Raw genomic sequence first — 23,864 nt, 5'->3', positions numbered from 1 at the left:
GTGTTTTTGGTGGTGGTTTTTTTTTTTTTTTTTTTTTTTTTTTTTTTTTTTTTTTTTTTTTTTTTTTTTTAGTAGTGGTTCAGCATTCAGCACAACAGGTTTTTACCTAAGGTTTATAACCATAGCTAATCATCCAAATATTAAACTCCATTTAACCTTACATCTGGTAAGGATGTAAGGAATAGGAATTTCAATCTGATATCATCTCTTTAAAAATTCACAGAAATCACAGTCCTTCCAACAACTCCAACAGCTTTTAAACACTTTGGGTCAAAATATGACACCAATTTACTTTCATCGTGGGGGCAACATGAAGAGTTTTACCTGAGTGTAAATTGTATTTTTCTATATCAGTCATTGATGGGGATAAAAAAGTTTTTGAGAGTATTATTACTTTTTTCCAGATACTCTCTGATTAATAGAAGATATTTTAAAATAAATGGTTTGGGAGTGGAATGTTTAAATGTACACATAATTTTAGAAAATATGTGTTCATGTATGAGGAGTCTTTGCAACACACCACTGTGGCTTCAAATGAGATTTTCTTCTGATTTCCAGAAAATTCTTATGCTGATTTCTTCTTTCCTTGTGTTTGATTAGATATATAAGGCTTCACATAAAGATTCCATTACAATCTTTTGTCATATAATGATGAGGTAAATCAAGTTTTTTCAACCAATGTATTTCTGAGGGTTATTGTACAGTCTAAGGTTTCACAGACTTTATGTACCATAGGGAAAGATTTTTTCCTTTCTTTTATGAGAAAAGGTAAATTATAGTACCAAATACAGCCTATGTTATGTAGATTTTTTTTTCATTCCCTTCATGTAGAAAACAGATTATATTGTGTACTGAGATTCCCGTAGCTCAAAGAACAAAAGTTAAGGAAAAAAATCTACTTTAAAAAAAAAAAAAAAATCAGTGAACAATAAAATACATTTTTTAGCTGCATTAAAAATGAAGAATTCTTGGTGTGGAAGGAATCATTCTGGGATGAAAATATACCTTAGGATGTATCTGAAAAACTTAGATGTAGTTCTGGCAAACTTAAGGACAGTTTAGTTAAGAATGCAATTTGTAGAGCTCTTGGTTTCTTGTAGACTTTCCCATTTCTGTCAAACAAATAAAATGACATTTCTATCTTTAGCAATTCACTTTTAGAGTCACAGACCAGTAAAAATATACTTGACCCCTTCTGTCGCTAATGAGGTGAAGACAATAATGCCTCAAAGCAGTATTATTCTGTGCAGATTCTAAAGTAGACAAAAAATCTGTATGCAAAAAATTAAAATCAGTCACATGACAGACTGCAGCCAAGAATACTAAGTTTGATATAGGTAATTGTGTTCACCTTTCAACTCTTTAAGGATCTTAAAAGCCAATGTAACTGTATGCTTTATTTATATTTATTTCCTTTTCAGAATGACAAACTACGACTTTTCTTTATATCACACAAGAGTATTTGTCCATAAAAATAAGATGTTGTAATTATTTTATAACATGCTTTCATCCAAAATCTCTAACGGAAAAAAAATTATAGGAAATAATTTTTATTCATTATTGCTAGCACCTGAAAGGTAAACAGGAAAAAAAATTGAGAAAAGACCTTAACTGGAAAGGGACATTGTGATGAATCATCTTTCTCACTTTCAAAACAACAAATAAAAGAAAGAGTAAAAAGGAAGTTGAGTTTTTTCCTTCCTCAATTCTTAGAGTAGGAGAAATTTCAGTTGGCGCCATGAAAGTTCATGAATCCTGCAGTGATTGTACTAAGCAGCAGTCAGAACTAGAATGCTTAGGAAGGCCTGTGCTATGTGTTAGTGGGAATATTAGTTAGAGCAGGTACACTAAGTTTATTCTTTTGAATAAAGAATATAAGTCAGAATGTCTATTGTTGCACTCTGTTGGGTTCAGTAGATTTGGTCTCTGAGTAAAGAGATAAGAAGTCTTTACCTTAAGTCTTCAGACAGCTTAATTTTATGTAGGGGTATTATAATAGCACTCTTAAATCTATTCAAGATTCTTGGAAATCTCAATTTACAATAAGCCTATTCAACTGGCATATGGCAGAAGGAAAGACGTTATTCCACTGTAAGATGGGAGTGATGGCAATGTTTGACATATATTTTATTTAGGATTTGTGGCCTCTAGTTACATACTGAAGCTCTTCAGAAAGTTAAATGAATAAATATGACTGGAAGTCTTTTTAAAGGGTTGTTCTAATTAATTTGCCAAAATAATTTCAGGAAACAGAAAATATATTTTACATTTTATACTATTTAGTCAGTTGAATATACTTTATGCTATCCAGCTATGCAACATAAATAAGACTCAACAAAAGAATTTGAATCAGATTACAAACTGTAAAAACCTATATTAGTGGTGATTTTTGGTGAGCATCATATAGTATGTATGTTACACACACCCTTATGTATATGCTATATTAATATATCTGTCAGCAAACATAGGGGATTTCCACCTTTCTTTCTTACTGCAACAATACAATCAGTAGGCAAGCATGTAGAACGTAACAGCAAACTTAATTAAATTAGAACTGTGCAACAGAAAGCATATATATGCAAGAGTTTCTGTGGTATCAAAAAAAGCCCTTTTTTTTTTTTTTTTTTTCCCTTTTTTTTTTTTTTTTTTTTCCCTGTAGAAAGCACGTTTAAAAAAAACCCTCCCTAACACAGTTTCCAGTAGTGGAGGTTTTGGGGCTTGTTACAGTTACATATGGTGGAAAACCAAGGAAATTGGGCTGTTTACTCTAAACCACATTTAAATCTCCTGTGAATGTTATGTGCTAAAACCAGCATTTTTGACATCTTAATCCAGATGCATGAATTATCTTCCCACAAAGAATAAGGAGGTTAATGAAAAACTGTTCTCTCAGAACCTTGCTGATTTAATTCCTGCTTAAAATCTGCAGCCTATCTTGCTCTCATTAAACTGTATACACATGGGTTGGGGTTTTTCTTTTACTATTTTTTAATATTTTTATTGAAAATCTTACATGTATGACTGAAAGTCATGGATGATATCTTTCAGTTGCATTACAAAATCCGTCATATATATATATATGCCTATATATATATTTCATACAACTAGAAGCAAATCTACTGAATTATGAAACAATGATTGTCTATTTAAATGTAGTTCAAATTAAGTATGTTGTAGATGATTAAAATTATTTTTCTTTTCTGTTGGAGCTGAAGGCCACTTTCACACAGTTAATTGGTAATGCTGGGCTGCAAAAATTACAAAGTCTTAATGATAATTTCCCATCCCCCAGCCTCACATCACTCATACATTAGGATTTCAGTACAAGGATCCTTCTCTCATAAAGAAGTACTTTTAGAGTGAGCATCATCCTCTCTGGAGCACCTCCTGTTCACATAGTTCTGTAAACATTTTTGTGTACCTCTCAGTAACCGCAGGCAGGTCAAGTCATTTCAAGTGAGGTACAAGCAAAAAATTTAGGACAGACTCTAATTTAGGAACTCATCTACATTTTACCAAAAACATTTACTTAAAACAAAAAAACTTCTGAAATAATACCTAAACCCACTATTTTACTTGAATATATGCCTTATAATCTAGTAATAAATCGTGAAAGATGAAGTATAAATATTGTCAGAATCATAAAAAGTTGTCTTACTCTAAGAAATCCTACTTCAAAATCATACAGTATATTAACCAACAATAGTTGTCCTTCTGTTTTGGCACTCCTGAACCAGCATAGAAATTATGTATAGTGAATTAACACCTTGGGGAAATAATACTTATGTGCAGCAGGATCTAAAGACTGCTGCAGTTAATAGTGTTACATTGCTTAACACAATAAAGAAATAGAAAAATCTTTTACTGTGATTCATCAGCAGCAAAAGAGAAGGGGAAGCAGAAAAGCAAGGTGTTTACAGTCTTTGAAGCATATAGCATGTTTAACCTTGAAAATTAAATCTTGCATTAAAGACACTCCCAGCTACCTCTGCAGTCTTCTTTCAAAAAATCCAATGTAGAAATATTTTCTTTAAATGTCTCAGACTTTGTAATGGCTCAGAAGAACAACTGCACATCCTTGGAGCTGCCCTCCTTTCTGTGGGATGAATGGTGGGTGGCATTGTTTACTGTAATTTCTCCACTTTCATGCTTCATTTCCTACATTTATCTGAGACTGGAGAAAAACCAGCATGTTCTGACAAGTCTAAAACCATGAGGCAGTAAAATGGACCTGAATTTAGTGGAGATTGGAGTTCCAAAATAAATATAACACTTTATGTCAAACAATAATAAAAAGGATAAATTCTCCTGTACAAATCAGAAGAGAGAATAAAAAATAGCAAATAGATAGCAACACCTTTTCTATACCTACATGGGCATCACAAAACTTCCCAGCCATAAGACTACACATCCATATTTATCATTTTATGTGGATTTTAAGCTACTTCATAAGTTGATGACACACTGGAATTTCTTAGTATAAACAATAATTTCTCAAAAACTACCCAGAAAATTACTGAGATTTCTAATTAAATAGAAAAAAATAGAAACTAAATTCTGAGAACAAACAGGGAGAATCACAAAAATAATATTTCCTGGGCTTTCGTTTGTTTTCATCAGTCCTTCTGCTTTTGTTCTAGTAAGCTGTATGCACACAGTAAAGAAAATTTACTAAAAAATCTTCTTGCCTGTGTAAATGCCATGTACTGTAATATTGTATTTAGTTATATATTTTGAATATTTATTTCTTCTTAAAACAGACTGTATTTTCAATATAGTAATACTCTGAAGGCATCTACAGAGTATCACTAGCTCACTGAGGCGACTGTATAACATACTCTTGAAAGTGAGTTGCCTCTGCAGGTATTTGAGGGTTGCTATCTATTTGAATGTGGCTGAGCATTTCATTTTATCAAAAACGCCACCAAATGCTCATATTTTGTGTGGTCAGTGCAGTCCCTAGGACAAGTCTAATGAAGGTATGTTCCACCAAGGCAAAAAAAAAAACCAACAAAAACAAACCTAAAATTTAAAAAAATGGAGAAATATTTACAACTTTCCTCAGTCTATTAGGTGAGTTCTCTGTTTTAATATTCTTCAGTGCATTTTCAGAGAAAGGTTCCAAGGCTAGGAGTATAAGCAGTCTGGTCCGGTCCCGTACATATCTGCAAGCCTTTTAAAACGAGGGCCCCAGTCACTGAGGTAATCATAGTTCTGGTCAGAGTTTGAGCTGATGGAATCTAAAGAACTGAGTGACTCCGCCACTGAGCCATTCCCCTCAAATGCGTACGTCTGCAGGGAGTCGTAGGGTGGCGCGCAGGGGTCCACGTCAGCCTCTTTTAGTCTTTCCCAGATAAATTCCCTAAAAATTACATTATCCGGGATGCTTTTAAAGGTTGGTCTGCTCAAGAACTGAATCTCAGGTGTCACGTCCCTTCTGGTCTTGGTGTCTCGCATGATGTTGAGGTTCCTCAAGGCAGCCATGTCAAAAGCCTCTGTGTCTTCTTCTCCACCACCCTCATCATCATACCTGACAATGTTTTCTCTGATATCTCTCTCTTCATCAAAAATGAGGGGCTCTTTTTTCCGTCGCCTCATGGTGACAATCAGCAGGACAAGAACTGGAACAAAGAAAAGCTAGAGTTTTAGCAGTGCTGAAGTTTTCTCGTATTTTTCCTAATATTGGAAATACTCATTAATTTTAATGGCAAAGACCCAAGGAAATAGCAAGAAATTTATACAGTTAGATGTGAAACCTAGCAGATTATGAATAAATGTTTAAACCATAAGCTTTTTAGACCACAAAGAATCTATTTCCCAAATCATTCAGGATTAGCATCTTCATCTCTAATTCTAATATCTTATATTGTTTGCTAAACATAAATTTCAGTACTGGTTCATTCTGACTATGACAATCTCACAGCCAAGAAATCATAATAATTAAAAAAAAAAAAACCCACCCACAAAAAACCCCCACCTTATCCTGAACTCTTAAATGCCCAAGGAATAAAAGCACATTCATAAATTGACATAATAGAATTTTAAAACCATGGTTTGGGAAGTGTCTGAATTAAAATATATGACCAATCTCTACTGAATAAAGTTAGAAAATTTTATATTGGAGAACACCGAATTTTTAAGCAATATGTAAAATAAGACTGTCTTAGTTAATGAAATAAAACCACCTCTTTGTTAAGACCTCCCTTTCCTGAAACGTCCAAAGTACTTCACTTGAGATTTATGCCTTACAACTCATGAGAACTGCTAGGGCTATAGTTTACTGGATGAACCAGTACTAGAAATGTAAGGTTATTTAATTTTAACCCTTTAAGTTTCTTTCAGCTTGAAGGCTAGTACTAAACTACAGTGGCAGCCAAAAGCACTGCAAGAAACTAGCTCAAGGCTCCTCTTGTTCTAATACAGTTTTGGTAGAAAAACATCCATGGTGACACACAAAATATGGAGCCAATACTATGAAAATTGCACCCATCTGTGGGACATGATGGAGTGTGAATCATCCTCCTAGAAAATAATTAATACTATATTGTAGCATCTGGATAACATTTGCTGAGTTAATGACACTACTAGGAAATCACAGGCATTACTATGATTGTAAAAATAACAGTATGTTGAAAGTGTCATTCCACATTTAATTAATCTCTTCTGATTTTATGATTATTTTTAATGTTAAGAATATGTGATTATATGCATTGATAACATTTTCAATCTTTACTTAGAATGCCAATTAAATGCTGTAGATACATATGGAAAAGCAAAAGCTAAAAGCTGTTAGAAATACAATTAAGCTTGAGGTTCCCTAGGTAGTCTCAAAAGTGGCCTCCACAAATCGCATGATGCAGGACTACCATTCTTGAAAGCCATTTGATGGAGGAATCTTAAAATCTGTATCCATCTAGTCATTGTGAGGAACGACTTAGTATTAGGATCACTTGGCTAGAATAAACCGTAACTCATACATGCAAGAAAGCTGTATATATCTACAGATATTATGGTAGTATTTGGAATTGGCTAAAGCCAGAGATGCCTTTCTGCACAATTTTTATTTCCCTTCAGAGACACACATGTCTAAAACTAAAACTACTTTTCTTTTCCCCCTAAAATTTTTGACAAATATATTAGGCAACAGTTTTTTCCTCTTTTCTCAGTAGCTAACAAGCACATATCCAAAAATTCATCTGCTTATAGATGTCTCATGACTATATTACAACATAATCAGCATCACCCTTTTACATTTTTTGCCCCTGGCATGTACCTGATTCATCCTTTATGTATTGAATTCAGAAGCCACTAGTTTGGGGCATTTTGCTTTGAACAATATTTACATAAGCAGTTTAATAATATGAAATATTGACCTTTAAAGTGACATTTGTGAAATTTCAAGGCATTCTGATATTTGTATAATACAAATTAAGCTGTAAATTATACGACAGAACATAAAATTGTCATCAGATACAATTGCACCTCACTCTTAATGTTTTTCTTTATTGTAAAAAATATTTTACAATATATAATATTTGAAATTAGCTTGCTGACAGTACAACTAGATATTTAAACTAAGATTTCTATTGACATAACTTCTTAATTATTTTTTTTTAAGATTTACTGCCACATTTTTATTGCCATATAAGTAAGCAGCCAATAATTTTCATTACTCAATGTAAATGCATTTTTACTCTACTGTCCCTCTTAAAATACTTCATGCTGAAAGTTAAAGACATGCTAATAAGTGTAAAATAAAAAACTTAGTAGGAAGGTCTGCCTAAAGGTACAATAAAAATCAAGATACAATGAATGTTTTATATAGTGTTCCTTCTACCTCTCACACTTGCTTGAAGCCAAGAAAAATATGGAGTCTTTCTAAAGGTTAAATATTTTAGCATTTAGATGACTTTATAAGATTATTAATTTCTAGCCTTTCCAACAGCCTTGAACAATAAAGTTTAACCTCTAAATGAACAAAGCTTTAGCTGCATTGCAGGAACTGTAGAGATGAATACAAGCCCTAAACAATTTTCACTGCTATCTAAATCAAATGAAAACGGTTTCAAAGTTTTTTTCATTTCTCATTAAGTCATGGTGAGTTTTTATTTCCTACATTTATGACAAAAGTAGAGATTAAGTTAGTAATTAGGGACTGTATGAACTTCTAAAAACCTAATTTCACAATTCTTAGAAAAGAAATGATACAGTGGAAAACCTTTAGGCACATATGTGTTGTACATTGAGGGCATTAGATTGGCTCCATACTGATACACCCAGCTCATACTAAGAAGATGAAATGGCAATACAGATTGTATATGTGATGTAACAAATAAACAAACCAGTCAATATTTTAAGCAACTAATTATAAAGACTTAATAACCAGAATTACAAAGACAGATTTAAACTAATCTTTTAATTCTTCTGATTTACCTGAATTTTTAGAAATATTGATTTCCTTTATTAGGTGCAATAGCCAAGAAAAAAAATTAGTTTGTCTATATATTAGCTGCAGTATTACACAATTTTATCCTTGTGTCTTGTATACATTTAATATCTGTAGTTTCAGTACACCCAAATCAGTCTTTAAACAAACACCTTTGAATGCAAGAGTGGATTTTTGCTTTGTGCTTTGCCACTTTTCAGAGTGCTTTCTGGAATTACCATGAAATTTCCATTTTGGCATGAACTGGTAATAAGTCAGATTTAGTTCACCTGAACATATTTCTCTGGTTTAGTATTAATTTTTCCTTTTGTATTCAAGGCAACTGTAATGTAATTGTAAGGAAGCCATAAAAGTCGTGAGACACCCTGAGGGAGAAGACTACACGCAGAGCTATACAGAAAGGCACAGAGCTAAATCACAAGCATTACCATGCTTTGTATACACTACATCCCTAAGCCAGGAATTTACTATAGCAATAAGCCGCATCAGCGGCGAGCAGATCTGCACACTGGTTTATGCCTTAGGTATGTCATGATTCATAAAGCCAATGATTGGAGATTCTCAGCCATCTAAGCAGCTCACTAATAACCTATTTAGTTATACCTTGCAGTTGCCAGTACAGTCAGATAAGGTTTGGGGATTACAGAGGCCAAGACTCAGGAAACTTGAATTTAATTCCCACTTAACAAGCTTCACTTATACCTGTTCTTTAATCAGTTTGGACTAATATTTACCAAGTGACTGTGATCTTTAAATGCCCACACAGAGTGACCCTAATCTGCTCCCTAACTTTCAGGAAACAGCTGCTGAATTTCATATTCAACCACTTTCTGGAAGTGTGGATTTGGGTACCCCTAGTTAAATGATTTCCCCCAGTTATGTGTTTATCACTTTCAAAACTGCAAGGCTAAACCCTACACATATTACATAGTCACATTCTGTACACATTATACCTATTTAGAGAATTGGATTCTCATGACTAGAACAAAGTTTGTTTACATATCACAGTTATGTGTTCTGATATGTTGTGTTTTGCAGGTATTTTGATAATGATAACAAATATGTTGTCTTTGAATGGAAAAAAAAAAAATTAAAGATGTATTTTCAAGTTTTATCAACGTATTATTCTTGTAAGCTCTAGTACCACACCAAGTACAAAGCCAAGAAAGCTTTCTTCAGTCTTCCTAAGAAAATAGGTGGCACTAATAAATTACATTCAGAAGTATGAAAGATAAAAATAATGAAAAAGTATTGTGCCAATCTAGCCTTCCATTTCATCAATACAAAGAAAATACTTGACCTCTCAAATGTGATTAGGTTCCCTACAGGTGAATATTCTGTGTGTGTGATTTTATGTAAACATTTTTTGTTAAACAGTTGCTACAAAAGCAATTACTGTTTCTAGAAGATGCTAACTGAAAAACAAATAACCTTGAATTAAATTAGCATATAATGTACAGAAAAGTTAAAAATTTCCTACTTACCTTCCTCAAAATTATGTGCAGTCCAAAATTAATCAAACTACCTTTTCATATGCTTTTTATTATTTTTTAGATTTTTTTTCTTTTTGTAAAACTTAGCTTTACTGCATAATTAGAAAGATGTTTTGAGTAATTGAAAAAGTACTGGGATTTTCTTGTGAAATCAAATTTACAATTTAAAGTCCATCAGTCAATATGAAGATAGAAAAAAAAATTGTTTTTAAATGTTTTCAACTTTTAAAAATTATTTTAGTGTTAAAAAAATAGTCTATGCCATGTTACATGCAATTATCATAAAACAGTGTGATTTAACAATGTTCTTCCTTTCTACAGCCAGTGAAAACATTGTGCTTATCTAAAATTGATTGGTTAATTAGGTAAAAGTAATAACACTAAGAAATCCCACTGAGATAATCCGGATCTTGGTAAAGACAAATGGTTATATATCAGCCATGGGGATGCATGGGGCAAGATCAAAGAGTATATCATACTAACTTTATGAACGTAAGAGCTTGTTGAGAAGTCAGAACACTGGTGCCAGAATGCATGTATTCATTCCATCTATGCAAATTTCATGTGTTCTCTGCTTTACAACTGGCGCTCCCATTAAGATGGCATTGATTATTGTGACTGGATTTGCACTGTGTGTTAATCTTGTGTTAGGAAAAGATATTGATCCAGTAGACTGTATCTTCTTTTCACTGATAAAGTCTTACATAAAAATGTGCATCCTGTGTCCCAGTCCTGGAACCACCTGCCAACAGCTGAAGCCTGTTTTTTATGTTGTACCAGTGAGTCTTCAGCATTTTTCTCAGGAATTAATGCAAAGAGCAAAAGGGAAAAAGTAAATTCAAGTAAATTCCTAGATATACCACCATGCAGCTAATCTCAGAAAATATATTCTAGGAGCAAATGAGAGAAGAAGAAAGGTTCTGGGACCAGATAAGTAGCTGGGTTTCACTGGGCATCAGTGATGATTAGGTACCTCTTCCTTGTGGACACTGGCATGTGGCTGAGACTAAAACAGGATACAGTATCCAAATGCAGTACTCAAAGTCAGGGTTATCATACAAACACAGCTTAACCTGTTCCTGCAGCTTTGAACTGTACTCAAAAGGAACAGTTTAGACTGGAAGTGATGATGGCACATACAAATGTCTTTTTGGATAAACAATATTGATGCCTTCAGACAGATGATTTTGAAAACCCGAAGTCTTTGACAAATAAAATCAGTGGTGAGAGGGTAATATGCAAGATTTTTTTACCAAACCCTTGTTCAGAACACTTTAAAAATAACTGGAATAAAAGCTGAAATTTGTCAGTTTATTGGTTGTATTTGACCCCTGCTGTAACGAGTAGAATAAGCAAGTATATTTGGTGCCAACATTCTGTGTCTCCAATCAATGGCGTTCTTGAAATCCTACTGCTTCTCTTAAAGAAAAGTTTGTGACCAGACCAAGCTGCGTGGTACCTACATCAGTTTCCTATCTAATCTTCAGAAACCCCCTTCTCACTTATAACAAAAATGGTGACATTTCATCTTGGGATTAAATGAATTGCTGTGGTTACGGGACTTTTATTTCTAGGTATATTGGACTAAAGTTTAAGTGGTTCTTTTTTTACTGATACTAATGCTAGTTGATATAAGAGAATATTTTTATATCTTTCTGAACTCTAACATTTAGCTTCATGTCCAAATAAAGTTCATTTGTGTACATAAATTGTCTAGAAATGCTACTAAAAAATGGTATTTAAAAATGTTCATTAAAACTTTTGGCAATAATTCCCTTCCATTTCTTAAACCTAGGCCTAACCATGTGTTGAGTGAGAATAAAGTCTTATGGTGTTAGATTTTTTTATGTCACGGAGATGGAAAACTTTAGAAATGCCACCTCCTATATATATATATATAGCTACTGAGTAAGCTGGTTGAGTTCATTGCAGAGGTAGTGATTTTTATTACTCTGTAAAAAAAGTATGCAACAGGTTTTTCGTTTTGGAGTCCTTTAGAATTATTTTAGCAGAAGGAACATTTCCTTCTAATGGTTTCCAGCAACATGAATCAGAGTGAGAAAGAAGACATGGTGAAAATACTGCCATGAACAGAAGTTTGGACACAAGTCTCTTGATTTGACCTATCCAAATTAGTTTGTTAACAGTGGCAGACAAAACACTGGGATTACACCAATGTAAGAAGACTGTGGTCTTCTCCCTTTCCTTAGACTGGTATGTACAACAGGGGATAGAAAAAAATCTCTTCATTAATGGCAACACTGATGAAAATTCTTGTGTGCTGAACCGGGTACCCTTGTTAAAATACGAATTTTCAGACAGAAAGCAAAACTTCACTTTTGCTCACCTTATCCTTCTCTATTTCTTGATTTCACCCTTCACTCTGCCATTTATTCTTTAATGACTAGGTATTACACGAGAAATGCTAGGCAAACTAGGATGTTGACACCATTCCACTCTTTTCTACTCACTTTTATCTAGTTGCAGTTTCATTGCTCAGCATAAAATCCAGCTCTGCTGCCATTTGCAGAAGTAACAAAAGATAACTCTGCAGATTATATCAATTAATTATAATTCTCATCAGTAAGTTGCATCTGTTGTATTTTCTGAATATCTTTCGTTCTATGCAAATCAATAAATATTTTAAAACAGTTATGCCTGTGGAAAACGGACACACTGATAGTGGTTATATGGTGAGTAGACTAAACCAAATACTTCCATAAACTGCATTGTCTCTCTCTAATATATTACATTTGATACAAGTAATTTTTTTTTTCTTTTACTGTTTTTTTTCCCTGTCTGTCTGGAGACAGCTTGATATAGAAACAAAGTATCTAAATTGATAATCCCAGTCTAAAGGGGGTTTTGTACTAATGATACAAAATGCTGTTCTTTCTTGAATACTATCTATGGCTGTTCACAGAAATCAGGACAGAGGGGAATATTGAAGCTTGCATGCATGTATCTTTTTCTACGATGCACTGAAAGGAAAATAAGGGTAACAGAAAGAAGACATACCTAGCAGTGTCAAGACACAAGCCAATATTGCTATCAGGGCTCCAGTGCTAAGTCCTGCAGGCAGGATATATGCTTCTGCATTGCATGTCTGAGCAATACCATCTGCATCACAATCACAAACCCTGATGGTGAGAGTATTAGTGCTACTAAGTGAAGGTGATCCACTGTCCACTATGAATATTGGCAAGTAGAAAACAGACTGTTCCTGTCTTCGAAACCCATTTCTTTTGGTTAATACTGTCGCAGTATTATCTAGATAAAAGAATAAAAAGACAAATTATAAAATATGTGACTTTCTAAAACACAAACCTATAAATACTATAGTCTTCTACTTAAAAACTTTATAAAAACATTCATATTATTTCAACAAGTTTACCTTTCCCGGTAATATATTTTTGAATCTGCAGAGGTAATATCAATTGAAAAATCACATACGACTGAACAAGAAGATTTCTATTTTAGACAAAAGAGTATTTCAAAAATGCAGAGGTCCATTTGTTTTTAGTGAAGCTCACAATTTCACAATCTGGATAGAAGGCTGAAGAAGAAATCATTATAAAAAGAAAAAAATTACCCTTCAGTGATCAGATTAGGTAACTAAATACATGTTTCTAGTTAATTTACAAGCATCTATTTCAAATATTTACAGATCTAGATATCCCATTAATGGAAACAGTGACCATATTAATAGGAGCATAGGTTCTGAAGATCAATGAAATATTTTTTGAATGCAAAAAAATTCTACTCAGTGCACAAACAAGGTAATTGTGCAGGCAACAAAGACATGCTGGTGTTTTCAGACTTTTCTGAGATTCAAGATGGGTATTATAATCAATCTAAAAAGCATAGTTTGACACTGGTCTGAGTTGTGTGATTAAAAAGCCTGTGCACTCAAGAAGATACGTGCAAAACTCACTGTGTACAACAGAGATTGAGAGCTCCTGAGAGGTGGGGAGTTACATGCCCCAGGATGTATAGAAATGTTCATTCAATTGGTGTGTCTATCTGTCTACTTACCTATCTATCCAAAGACAGATATATTGGTAGTAAGTAAAGTGATCTTATTGTGTCATCTATTATGATCTATCTGGAAAAATATAACATCACATGAGAGATGCATAAAATTAACTAATGTTGAATGAGGCAGGTGCTGCTGTGTCTTGTACCTCCACTGATTTTACAGGCATTACAGAAATCTAGTATTACTTTTACCAATTATAAGTTCTCTGGAAGAGGGTCTCTTTTCATTAACTACTTTAAAGTTCTCATGATGTCAGATTTCTGAACATTCCTATTCTAATGCACTTTTATTATTTTGATCATTGCTAGTATTGGAGTCTTCAGTTTTAAACTGTAAGCTGTTCATACAAAAAAAATTAAGCATTTCATCAACTACATATAAGGTACCGCAATGAAGACCGGCGTGAAAGAACTTTATTAGGTCATACATTATACTTGCTGAATATTATTCAAAGTCTGCCTGTACAAACAGTGTCCTTCAGTGTCCATATATTTGTTTTTCTTGTTCTACTAATAGGATGACTTTGTACTGGCTAAGTACTGATCCATAAAAGAGCAATGCAAGAGAAATACCCTGTCTATTTAGTTCTGTTTGCTACAGCTAATAGCTAAACTGCTTGACACGTGCCCAGCTGCTGTACTGTGCAGCGCAACTAATGAGGGCAGTAATTAGAGTGCGTTCTCAGATATTTTAACTAACAGAAATGGGATGTCAGTGGGAGTCTTTGAGGAAACAGTCATAAGAAGTCTGTGCAAAAATTATAGGCAGCTTTCATTATCAAAAGCATTCTTCAAAAGGGGATATACTTAGTAAATGAAAAGATATGTTTTTCTAAAAACAAAACAAAATCCCCACAAATCACAAAGTATTTCCATCTATCGTGCACTTATTTTTTATGCCCTGAGTTATATTAATAAGACATGAATTCCTGGACATTTTTCAGTCACTGCCTCAAGGTAAAATCTAATTTAGATAAAAACCTATAAATACAGGGGAAAATGTGAAGAGTGATTGATGTGGGAAAAAAAAAAAAAAAAAAAAAAAAAAAAAAAAAAAAAAAAAAAAAAAGAAAAAGAAAAAGAAAGAAAAAGATGAAAGATTTAAAGATTTGATGATGCTCTGTTTGGCACAAGGTTTAAATGATTCTAAGAATAGCTTAATTCCTTTGATAAATAATCTACAGATAAAATTATTTGGCAGGATGTTTGTAGTTTATGTCCTTACCAAAACAGAAGTGTATGTAGGTCATAATAAGCACGCTGAATTGAAAATAGAAGGTGCTAGTGGGGAATATTTACTAAATCAAAATTTTCTTACCTTTGTTGTCCTGTAATGTAAAATTGTGGTTATTTGCTGCCTCTGCTGTTAAACTGAAGTAGAACTGATGGCCATTTGGTGGGTCATCCTTATCAATTGCACTAATTTTTTGGATCACCTGTTTTGAGATACATCAGGGTGTCACTGAAGCCCATGCACATGTACATTACATAACCCCTCTGTAGCCTATCAAAATATCAACCCTCCCTGGAGTTCTAATCATCTTGCATTTTGGTTTTCTAATCTCCTAAGCATGTAGAGACAGTTAATGTGTAGCTCAACTCTTTACCTGCCCGAAATTTATTGGCCAAACAATGCTATGCAGGGTCTGGGAGAAAGTTAGGTCCTCTCATCCACCAGAGCTTGGAATAATAAAGCAGTGGAAGAAGTGTATCTTCTGGATGGCTCTTAATGTAGTTATCAGTGGCTGCAATCAATGTTGTAAACCTTCTCAAGAAAACTGTAATATTTTTCAGCATTTGAATTCATGGACTTTTTTTTTCTTTTTATCAATATAATGAAAAACAGAAAGGCACATCATAAGTATATAATTATTTTCTGGAATTTCATTACTTTTTAAAATGTCATTTTCTAAGATTCTGTCAAAATCTACCTCTAAAGAAAGTGCCACCACTGCTTAAAATCCACAAAAATTGGAAACTCCAGTTCTCTGGTCCAGTTCTGATCAGAGCACAAGGAGAGCAGAGAGGTACAACAATAATAGCATTCATAGAGCAAGAGCAAGTCTGTGTTTCTCATTAGCAAAAGCTAATAATCATAGTGGGGTTTTATCAGAACTTAAATTATGAGGTGATTTTGAAATGTGCAATAAACATCTAGCACAAGAAGGACAATATACGGGGAGAAGGCACAAAAGTGCAAAATCTTCCAGGAAATATGTGGGATCTATGTAGGTGCAACATCTACTAGTTTTCTGGAAGTGGGAGGAGAGACCAAGAAAGTGCATGTATTTTGTGAGGTCTTCCAAAGTAGAGAGGAAAAAGCCAAATATGAGGGACACCAAGGACAAACAACAAATGATTTAGTTAAGTCTAGGACCACTTGGAAGATATTTAGCCAGTTGAAAATATAGGAATAAAAACCAGGAATGAATTCCCCTTGTGAAACTGTGTCCTTAAGGTCCATATTTCCTAGGGGGATTAAGAGTGTGCACTCATTTTCGGAATGGTGGACATTTAGTCTCAGATTAACTTTTGTGTTGCTGATTCCCACTTCCCACAAAAATCAGAAGTATAGGTCCTCTAGTATTATTCAAAGTTAGGTGAGATAAGCAAAACATATCAGTTATACAAGTAAGAAAGCCGAAGATTTTAACATTACTTTCAACCAATAGTTTTTATACCTGCATCTTTCTTACTGTTTGCCTGTACTGTTCACCAGAGCCTCATTTTTACTATTATAAGATGATTTTTCTCAGTCTAAAAGCTGGAAGGCTTTCCTAAGGAATGGCTGATTATCCGGTAAAAATAAACATAAAACCTATCAAGACATACCTGACCAGGCTGAGCATTTTCACAGACAGTTGTCTCATACTCCATGGCAAACTCAGGGGCATTGTCATTGATGTCAAGGATTGTGATGGCTACATAGCCTCTCCCAATCTGTGCTGGATTCTCTATAGGAAAAAGTCCAATAAAACAATTAAGAGGAGATCCTTGCAATTTATTCTGAAGGTCATAATCTTTTTCATTTGAATTCTTCTTTTGGACATGCATGTCAAATCAATTTAATTTCTCCCTCAAATACAAAGGAAGCTCTTGTCTTGATCTTCTGAACCAACATTTTTGTACTCCTGCTGCTTCTATTAACCTAAGATCTTACACTCAAGATAAACTGGAAATCTAACTCACTAATCACAGCATTGAATCAAATCACATGGGAGGATAAGAACAAGATGATGTAAAATCATCACCAAGCTAGCCAGAACATCACTATTCATAATGGAAATAGCATGATTATTATGAGTTAAACTCTTTTTTTTTTTTTTTTTTTTTTTTTTTTTTTTTTTTTTTTTTTTTTTGTTGAATTTAAATGGATCAGTCTATTAAGAAGTCAAAACCCAAATTTTATCAGTTGTGCAATAGAAAAGAAGAGAAGGTTGCATTCTGAAGCAAATCCCAATGTATTTAAAATGCACACATAACTAAGTATTTCAGTACTGTCATTACTCGTTGAACTCCTTAAATACGAATCGTATCCTAAACTGATGCACATCTCTGGCCAAACTATGAGTATATTCAGTGTCCAATGTCATAAATTAACCTTAAAGAGTAATTGTATTTGGACTAAGCATAGGGACATCAGTGAGTGCAATATTTATTTTGCTTCTCTTTTGCAGCAGGGAAAAGAGCTGTTATCCTTTTCTACCAAAAAATGTTGATAGTAGTGTCACAGCAGGACAAAATTAAAAGCTTTACAAAACTTCAAATATGTATCTTTTTATCATGTATTTCAACCACATTTTAATAAATATTTTAAAATGTAAAATGGTTTGCTTTTTATACCACATGTGAAATACCAGATAAGTAAGCCATTTTGACACCAAATTTTTCTTCTGCTGAACTCAGTTTATTGAAAACCAAGCAGGCATGAATATAAATTAAAGCAGTACAAGTTTTTACTTGTGCCCCGAGACTCTCATTTGTGTCAGGTATATATCCCTTGTCTATCTCATCTGTTTTGCTACCAACCAGGAAAATTTTTGTTTTCCATTTTGGGTTTTTAGACCAAAATTCGACTTGTGATAAATTCATAGAGACACTAAATTATAAATCTTAACTTTCAGGTTAAATGTTAAATTAAGCTCACTGAAATCAAGAAGTGATGATTTTTACAATAGCAAGCCAAAGAAATGACAACTTTTTTATTATCACAGCCCAGCAGAGTAGTAATAAAGATGAAATTTGAAGATATAAATTCTTCAAATCTAAAAGCACTTCACAAAATGTATTCAAAGCAGAACAAGTTTAGGTTTGAACCTGCATTAGAAGAATTCTTGTATCCATTTGAAGCATTATATTTTTAACACTTTTCATCTTACACCAAAAAAAGGATTCCAAGTACAAAATAACTTCTATAGTGGTACCTCAGAGTCAGGAAAATGAATCCGCATTAGTGTTCACATCCCCTTTTCTTTATACCTTGTAAGAATGACCAACAGTAATCAATTCTGAGTGCCCTCACTGAGATGGAGTAACCACTCTCCCCTACCATCCATATCACCTCTCCTGTGGGGACAGTGTGAGACTGCTGACTTTGCATATTTCATCTTCCTTTGTACTTGTCTTTCAGAAGACAAATACACAAGGTGTGAGGCAAATGAAAGGGCAAACACCTAAACTGACATATTTTTAAATTTTTATCATGCAGGGCTTTTTTTGCATAAATTAGTAATATGGGGGTTTTTTATCAGTTTGCAACTGACAGAATTTCTCTGACTGAATCTCATCAAAACCAAGCCTGAATCTTTACACACAGACTGTCGACAAAAATATTTCTATGGATACTTACGACTTTCCATGGCTAAAACTGTGATATTATGAACAGCATTAGTTTCTCTGTCCAAAGACTTTGCAGTTGTAATGACTCCACTGTTGGCATCAATATTGAAGTACCTTTCCAGGTCTGTGTTTCGATCTATCGAATACCTAGGTAAAGGATGAAAGAAACTTTTCATTTATGTTCAATTACAACTTGTAAAAAAATTTCACTGATATCTTATTAGAGGGAAAGCTTTTCCACTGTTTCCTTAGTTTGAGCATCGCTCAGTCCAGTTTCCCTGGGGTATTAGAGAAGCAAAGTTACATGCAAAGGTGAGAGAATTACACACAGACTTAGGGTGGCAGTGGTGGGCTCCACTCCCCCAGTGTGTGGGACCTCATCCTAAATGAGGTCATAGGTATTCCTCTGTCTCTTCTTTCTTTCCCTCTGCTGTAAAGCAAACTCAGGAATTAATCAAACAACATCCTTGGGAGAGCCAGCGAAGGAGAAGGTGAGTTGGAATTTGTGACAAGGCTGTACCAGCCAGGCCCTAATCCCATGGGGGCTGGCAGTCTGAGCACAGAGCTTCCTATCACCAGCAGAAGAGCCCCTGAGTCACCCAGAGCTGCAGGGGAAGGGGGGAAAATGAAAGATGATGCAGACTAGGGTCAAGTGATTGCATGTCATCACTGTCAGCTCACAATGTTTTACTGTCATTAGACAAACACAGGCTCATGCCCTTAACTCTTTGCCTTAACGTATCTTTACCTCACAATTTGTTTTAGGCAGGGGGGCTCCTTAGGAGCTCATTAGCAAACTGGAAATAGCGTAAGAGAAAAGGTCAAAACACTTGTGGGTGATTTTCTTATATCCCTTTTGAGAGTAAGGGACAGTTGATTAGGCAGATTTAGATTTACAGCGGGAATATTCTTGACAGCAGATTTATTATTGAGTCCGATTCTTGCACTCTCATTTAGGTCAAGTATGTACTCAGAGCACTTCCCTACACTCAGGCTGAATTAAAATGTCTGCAGCAGACAAGTATGCAATGATCAAGTATGATCATTGCAATTACTGACATACTGATGATATATCAGATTATTGATATAACATAAACCAAATTCTTTGAACAACATGGAAAGAAAAGAAACTATTTGTTTGTTCTGTGTTCTAATACGCCATCTTCTTTACTATGTTATTACTGTGCTTTTATCTATCCCTCCTCACTGTATAATGTAAGTGAGGAGCCTTGTTACATAATTAGAATTGTTTTGCTGTATTATTTCAGAGTGAGAGAGAGAATAACAAGTTGTAACAACATTAATAGCAGTTTTTGAGGATTACTGCTTTCCCTCTTTCACTTTTTCTTTTCTTCTTTCATTTTGTCTTAACTTTAGGCCATTTTCCACTTCTTGCCAGCACTGTTGTTTATTTGGTCAATGGTGCTCTACAGGTGCTTTGTGGCTGGCGAGTTTCCCCATGAGACTATACCTGTCACCTCTGCTATGTAGTCAATCTTGGCAGGCCTCATAGCCAAGATTCAATCTCCTGCCAGATTTCCCTTAGAAATACTTGGATTTCCTAATTATTAAGACTATCACTATGCAATTTGAAGAGTCAAAGGAGAAGGAGAAAGAGAAGAAGGAGAAAAGGAGAAGGAGGAAATGGAAAGGTGAGAAAGACAAAAAGGAAGAAAGCAGTAAAGGAGGGAGACAAGGAGGGAGGGAGGAAAAGCAAACAAGTTATATAAATTGGATGACAGATCCTTATGAAACAAGGAGAAAAATAATTTTATGCATTGGAAGCAAGCAATTTCCTTTATTTATAAACATTGTATCCATACTCAAATTCTAAAAAAAAATATTTTAAATACATTTAATCCTTTAATACCTCACAGCCATAGTAGTTGAAAATCTTTGAGCTGCAGGAGTTTTAAATCCTTTATTTAAGCTAGTTCAAACATCAGTAGTTCTCTGGTCCCTATGAGATAACCTCTTATTTTCAAAACATTTATTATTTTCCCTAGTCCTTGGTATTGTCAAGGTTCTGTGTCTGATCTTATAATTTCAACATTTTCTGAATTGTAACAAATCTAGTTTTTAATCAGTATCAATATAATCCAATGTTTGGAAGTTGGAATACTTATTTATAGATTAATAGTTTAAACCCCTTAAACAGATCATGAAAAGTTTTATGCATTAATCCTCCTTAGCACATTCCAATTTTAGGTGAATCTGTCTCTGATGTATCATAGCATATGTAGAACAGCTTTAAATTTTGTGATTTTTCAGTACCTTTGACCGTGTACATAGCAGGTTCACAAGCATATAGATAAATTCTCACTACTTCTCTTTTTCCTTCTCCCTCAAATTCCAAGAAACTTTGAAGCAGAAAGAATCTTCAAGATGTTAGCAGGTGATATAATTACTTTTTATGATGGAATTGTAAAAATTAGCCAGACCAAGGCCAATAAACTCACCTTTATATTTACAAAGGGGTCAAAAGCATTCTGAGCATGGACTGCATTAATGGAACTCCGTTTAAGCCTATTCTAAATGATTCTGGTAACCAGATACACACCAGATGCTAACATCACTGCCAGAAAATACTGCCACAGCAAAGATAAATTTCACAAGTAAATCCATGCCAAACATTCATCTAAGACTTGTTTATACATGATAGGAACCATCTATTTTGAATATGTTGCAAATACATAACGACAAAGATAGAACACTTTCATCACCTCTAGGAGTGAAACATATGCCTTACTTTTGCAACATAAGATCTCTGCTTCAGAAATTACACTAGATTCCCAAGTTCATTTTCAATGCATGAAAGGAAAGACTTAACATTACCAAAACAAGTGACATCCAAACAAGTACCCACAAAGATCTTTCCTATGTATGCCCTAAGCAAGCAATAAAAACAAATGAAACTAAGCAATAACTTTTAATTGTGTATGAGCTCTTCCCCATGCAGGTGTTTAAATTCAGAGAGTTCCTAAGTTATAACCATTACTCTCTAAATCCTTTGCATGCTCTTTTTAGAATTAATATTACTACTCTGCATAAGAGAAATAACAAGTAACTCATTACTGGTTTAGCTAAGGTGGTAGGTCTTTGCCCTTGAGCTCTGACCTTAGATACAGGAAAACATAAGACTGAGAATTTGTGTTCTCTTATGGTTTCTTAATGATCTTGGATATTATATTGTGGAAGATTTGCAGTGTCAGACACTGAAGACAAAGGAAGAGGGCCTTGACAGTTTATGAATCTCCAGTGATCATACCTCCTCCCATTCAAATGGAAGATATTAGGCTGCAGCAAAAGTTGCAAAAACTAAAAGCCTTTAACCACCCTGACTAGAACTCATCTCATCCTGTCCACTTCTCTCATGTAAAGAGTTTTTACAAATGTTTCCTGCTGTGGGACCTCAGCTCCAGTTTCCATGTGGGAATTTTATGTCCTATTACATTCTGATTCCTAGTGTACACAGATTATGAATCATTATTAAAGAATACATGTATATTATAGATGTAATTTTTCTTCCTAGTTAAGACAACATAACTTGCTATAGATAATAACAGACTCTTGCTAAGCTTAGAGAGTAATGAAAACGAGCAATATTTTTAAGTGACTTTTCCATTTGGGATTTTAAAACTATATCGTCTCTTTGTTTGTGAATGTCCCTCTGCAAAGGAACAAAGCTTATTAATTACTTTCAGTGCAACCAAAGCCCCTCACACCACAAGATGAACAGCTTCAATGCAAAAGCTGAATGAATATTTAAGAACTCTTACAATTACCTGACAGGACTGTTTGAGGCATCTGGATCATGGGCTGCTACAGTTCCAATGATAGTGCCGATCTTTGCCGCTTCAGACACCACCATGGAGTACAGACGTGAAGTAAACACAGGTGGCTCATCAACATCTTCTACAATTATCTTCACTGTTGTCATATCACTGAAGGGCCCCAGACTAAGGAAGCGAGGGTCAACATGCATATTGGCTGCTTCTATCCTCAAGGTATAGCTTGTCTTAGCTTCAAAATCCAGCTCCTATACAAGCAAAATATTTTGGGAATTTTATTATTCAGAGATGTTGACACAAAACTGTTTTGCTTAAAACTTTCAGTAAGTATAAAATGAAATTATCTTTGCCATTTGTATACAACCGGCACATTTGACTGACAGACCATAGTTTTTGGTTAATTTTTTAGCTTTCTCAAAACACTATTTAAAATGTCTCGCTAGTGAATATTCTTCAATTACTTCAGCGATAATGATACTTCTACCTTGTGAGTGAAACAAATTTATAAGATAATGACAAAACTTTCTGCAACTTTGATGAGGACCAAATTCTCACTCATTATTTCACCATTATAAATTAATACTTATTTTTGTCTTACTAATATTTTATCTAAGCTAATAGTAAATACAATGTGACATACTACCCAGAAATAAGAACTCAATATAATCTTTACAGGGTACTTAGAGGTGAAAACACCTCATTCAGAAAATTTGTGTGGGGGGGGTTTTTTGTTTTAAATTTCTTTCGAATTTTTTTGTTTGTTTGTTTTTTGCATAGTATTTTGGTTGAATGAACAATTTTTTTCTCCAAGCTCTTATAAATTTGTGTAGAAAATGTGACAATGACTTAAATGACACTGCTTATATCACAATTTTTTTTTACTGAGATGCAACCTGGAGATTGTTTTAGTTTGTTTTGCTTACTAAGCAAAATACAATTTATTTTTTATACCTTCCTTCTGCTCCAATTTTCTTCAATGAAAGTACAGTTTATTTTCAAATAAATACTTCACTAGAATAAAAAACTAGCCCCCACAACAGATGAGCTATTCTGGGGATATGCAAATTTTTCAGAAAGATGAGAATTATTTTTCAGGAAAAAAATCATTTTAGCTCACAGGCCATTATTGAAAGGAAACATCAAGTTAATATTAGAACCATTTACCCTGTATCTATAGTCTTTGTCAGCTTGCACCAAACATCCAGCTAACTCTTCATTTGTAATTCCAAGTTTAATCATTAAAAACAGCATCAAAAT

General features: G+C 34.0%; 1 protein-coding gene across 2 annotated transcripts in view; it reads right to left on the bottom strand.

The window, feature by feature from the left end:
* Positions 1-2,593: 2,593 nt before the first annotated feature.
* CDH7 (cadherin 7) overlaps positions 2,594-23,864 on the bottom strand; it is an 82,454-nt gene continuing 61,183 nt past the window's right edge. For both annotated transcript variants that reach the window (XM_040076071.2, XM_040076082.1), the window contains 6 exons: positions 22,602-22,855; positions 18,827-18,963; positions 16,810-16,931; positions 15,296-15,413; positions 12,958-13,209; positions 2,594-5,621 (listed from right to left, as the gene is read on the bottom strand). In XM_040076071.2, the coding sequence (XP_039932005.1) occupies positions 5,128-5,621; positions 12,958-13,209; positions 15,296-15,413; positions 16,810-16,931; positions 18,827-18,963; positions 22,602-22,855 (1,377 nt within the window). In that variant the 3' untranslated portion in view covers positions 2,594-5,127. The remainder of the gene's footprint in view (positions 5,622-12,957; positions 13,210-15,295; positions 15,414-16,809; positions 16,932-18,826; positions 18,964-22,601; positions 22,856-23,864) is intronic.

Source organism: Hirundo rustica, chromosome 1 (genome assembly GCF_015227805.2).
Source record: "Hirundo rustica isolate bHirRus1 chromosome 1, bHirRus1.pri.v3, whole genome shotgun sequence".
NCBI lineage: Eukaryota > Metazoa > Chordata > Aves > Passeriformes > Hirundinidae > Hirundo > Hirundo rustica.
Note: the sequence above shows the minus strand (reverse complement) of the source record. Positions and strands in the feature narration are given on the sequence as shown.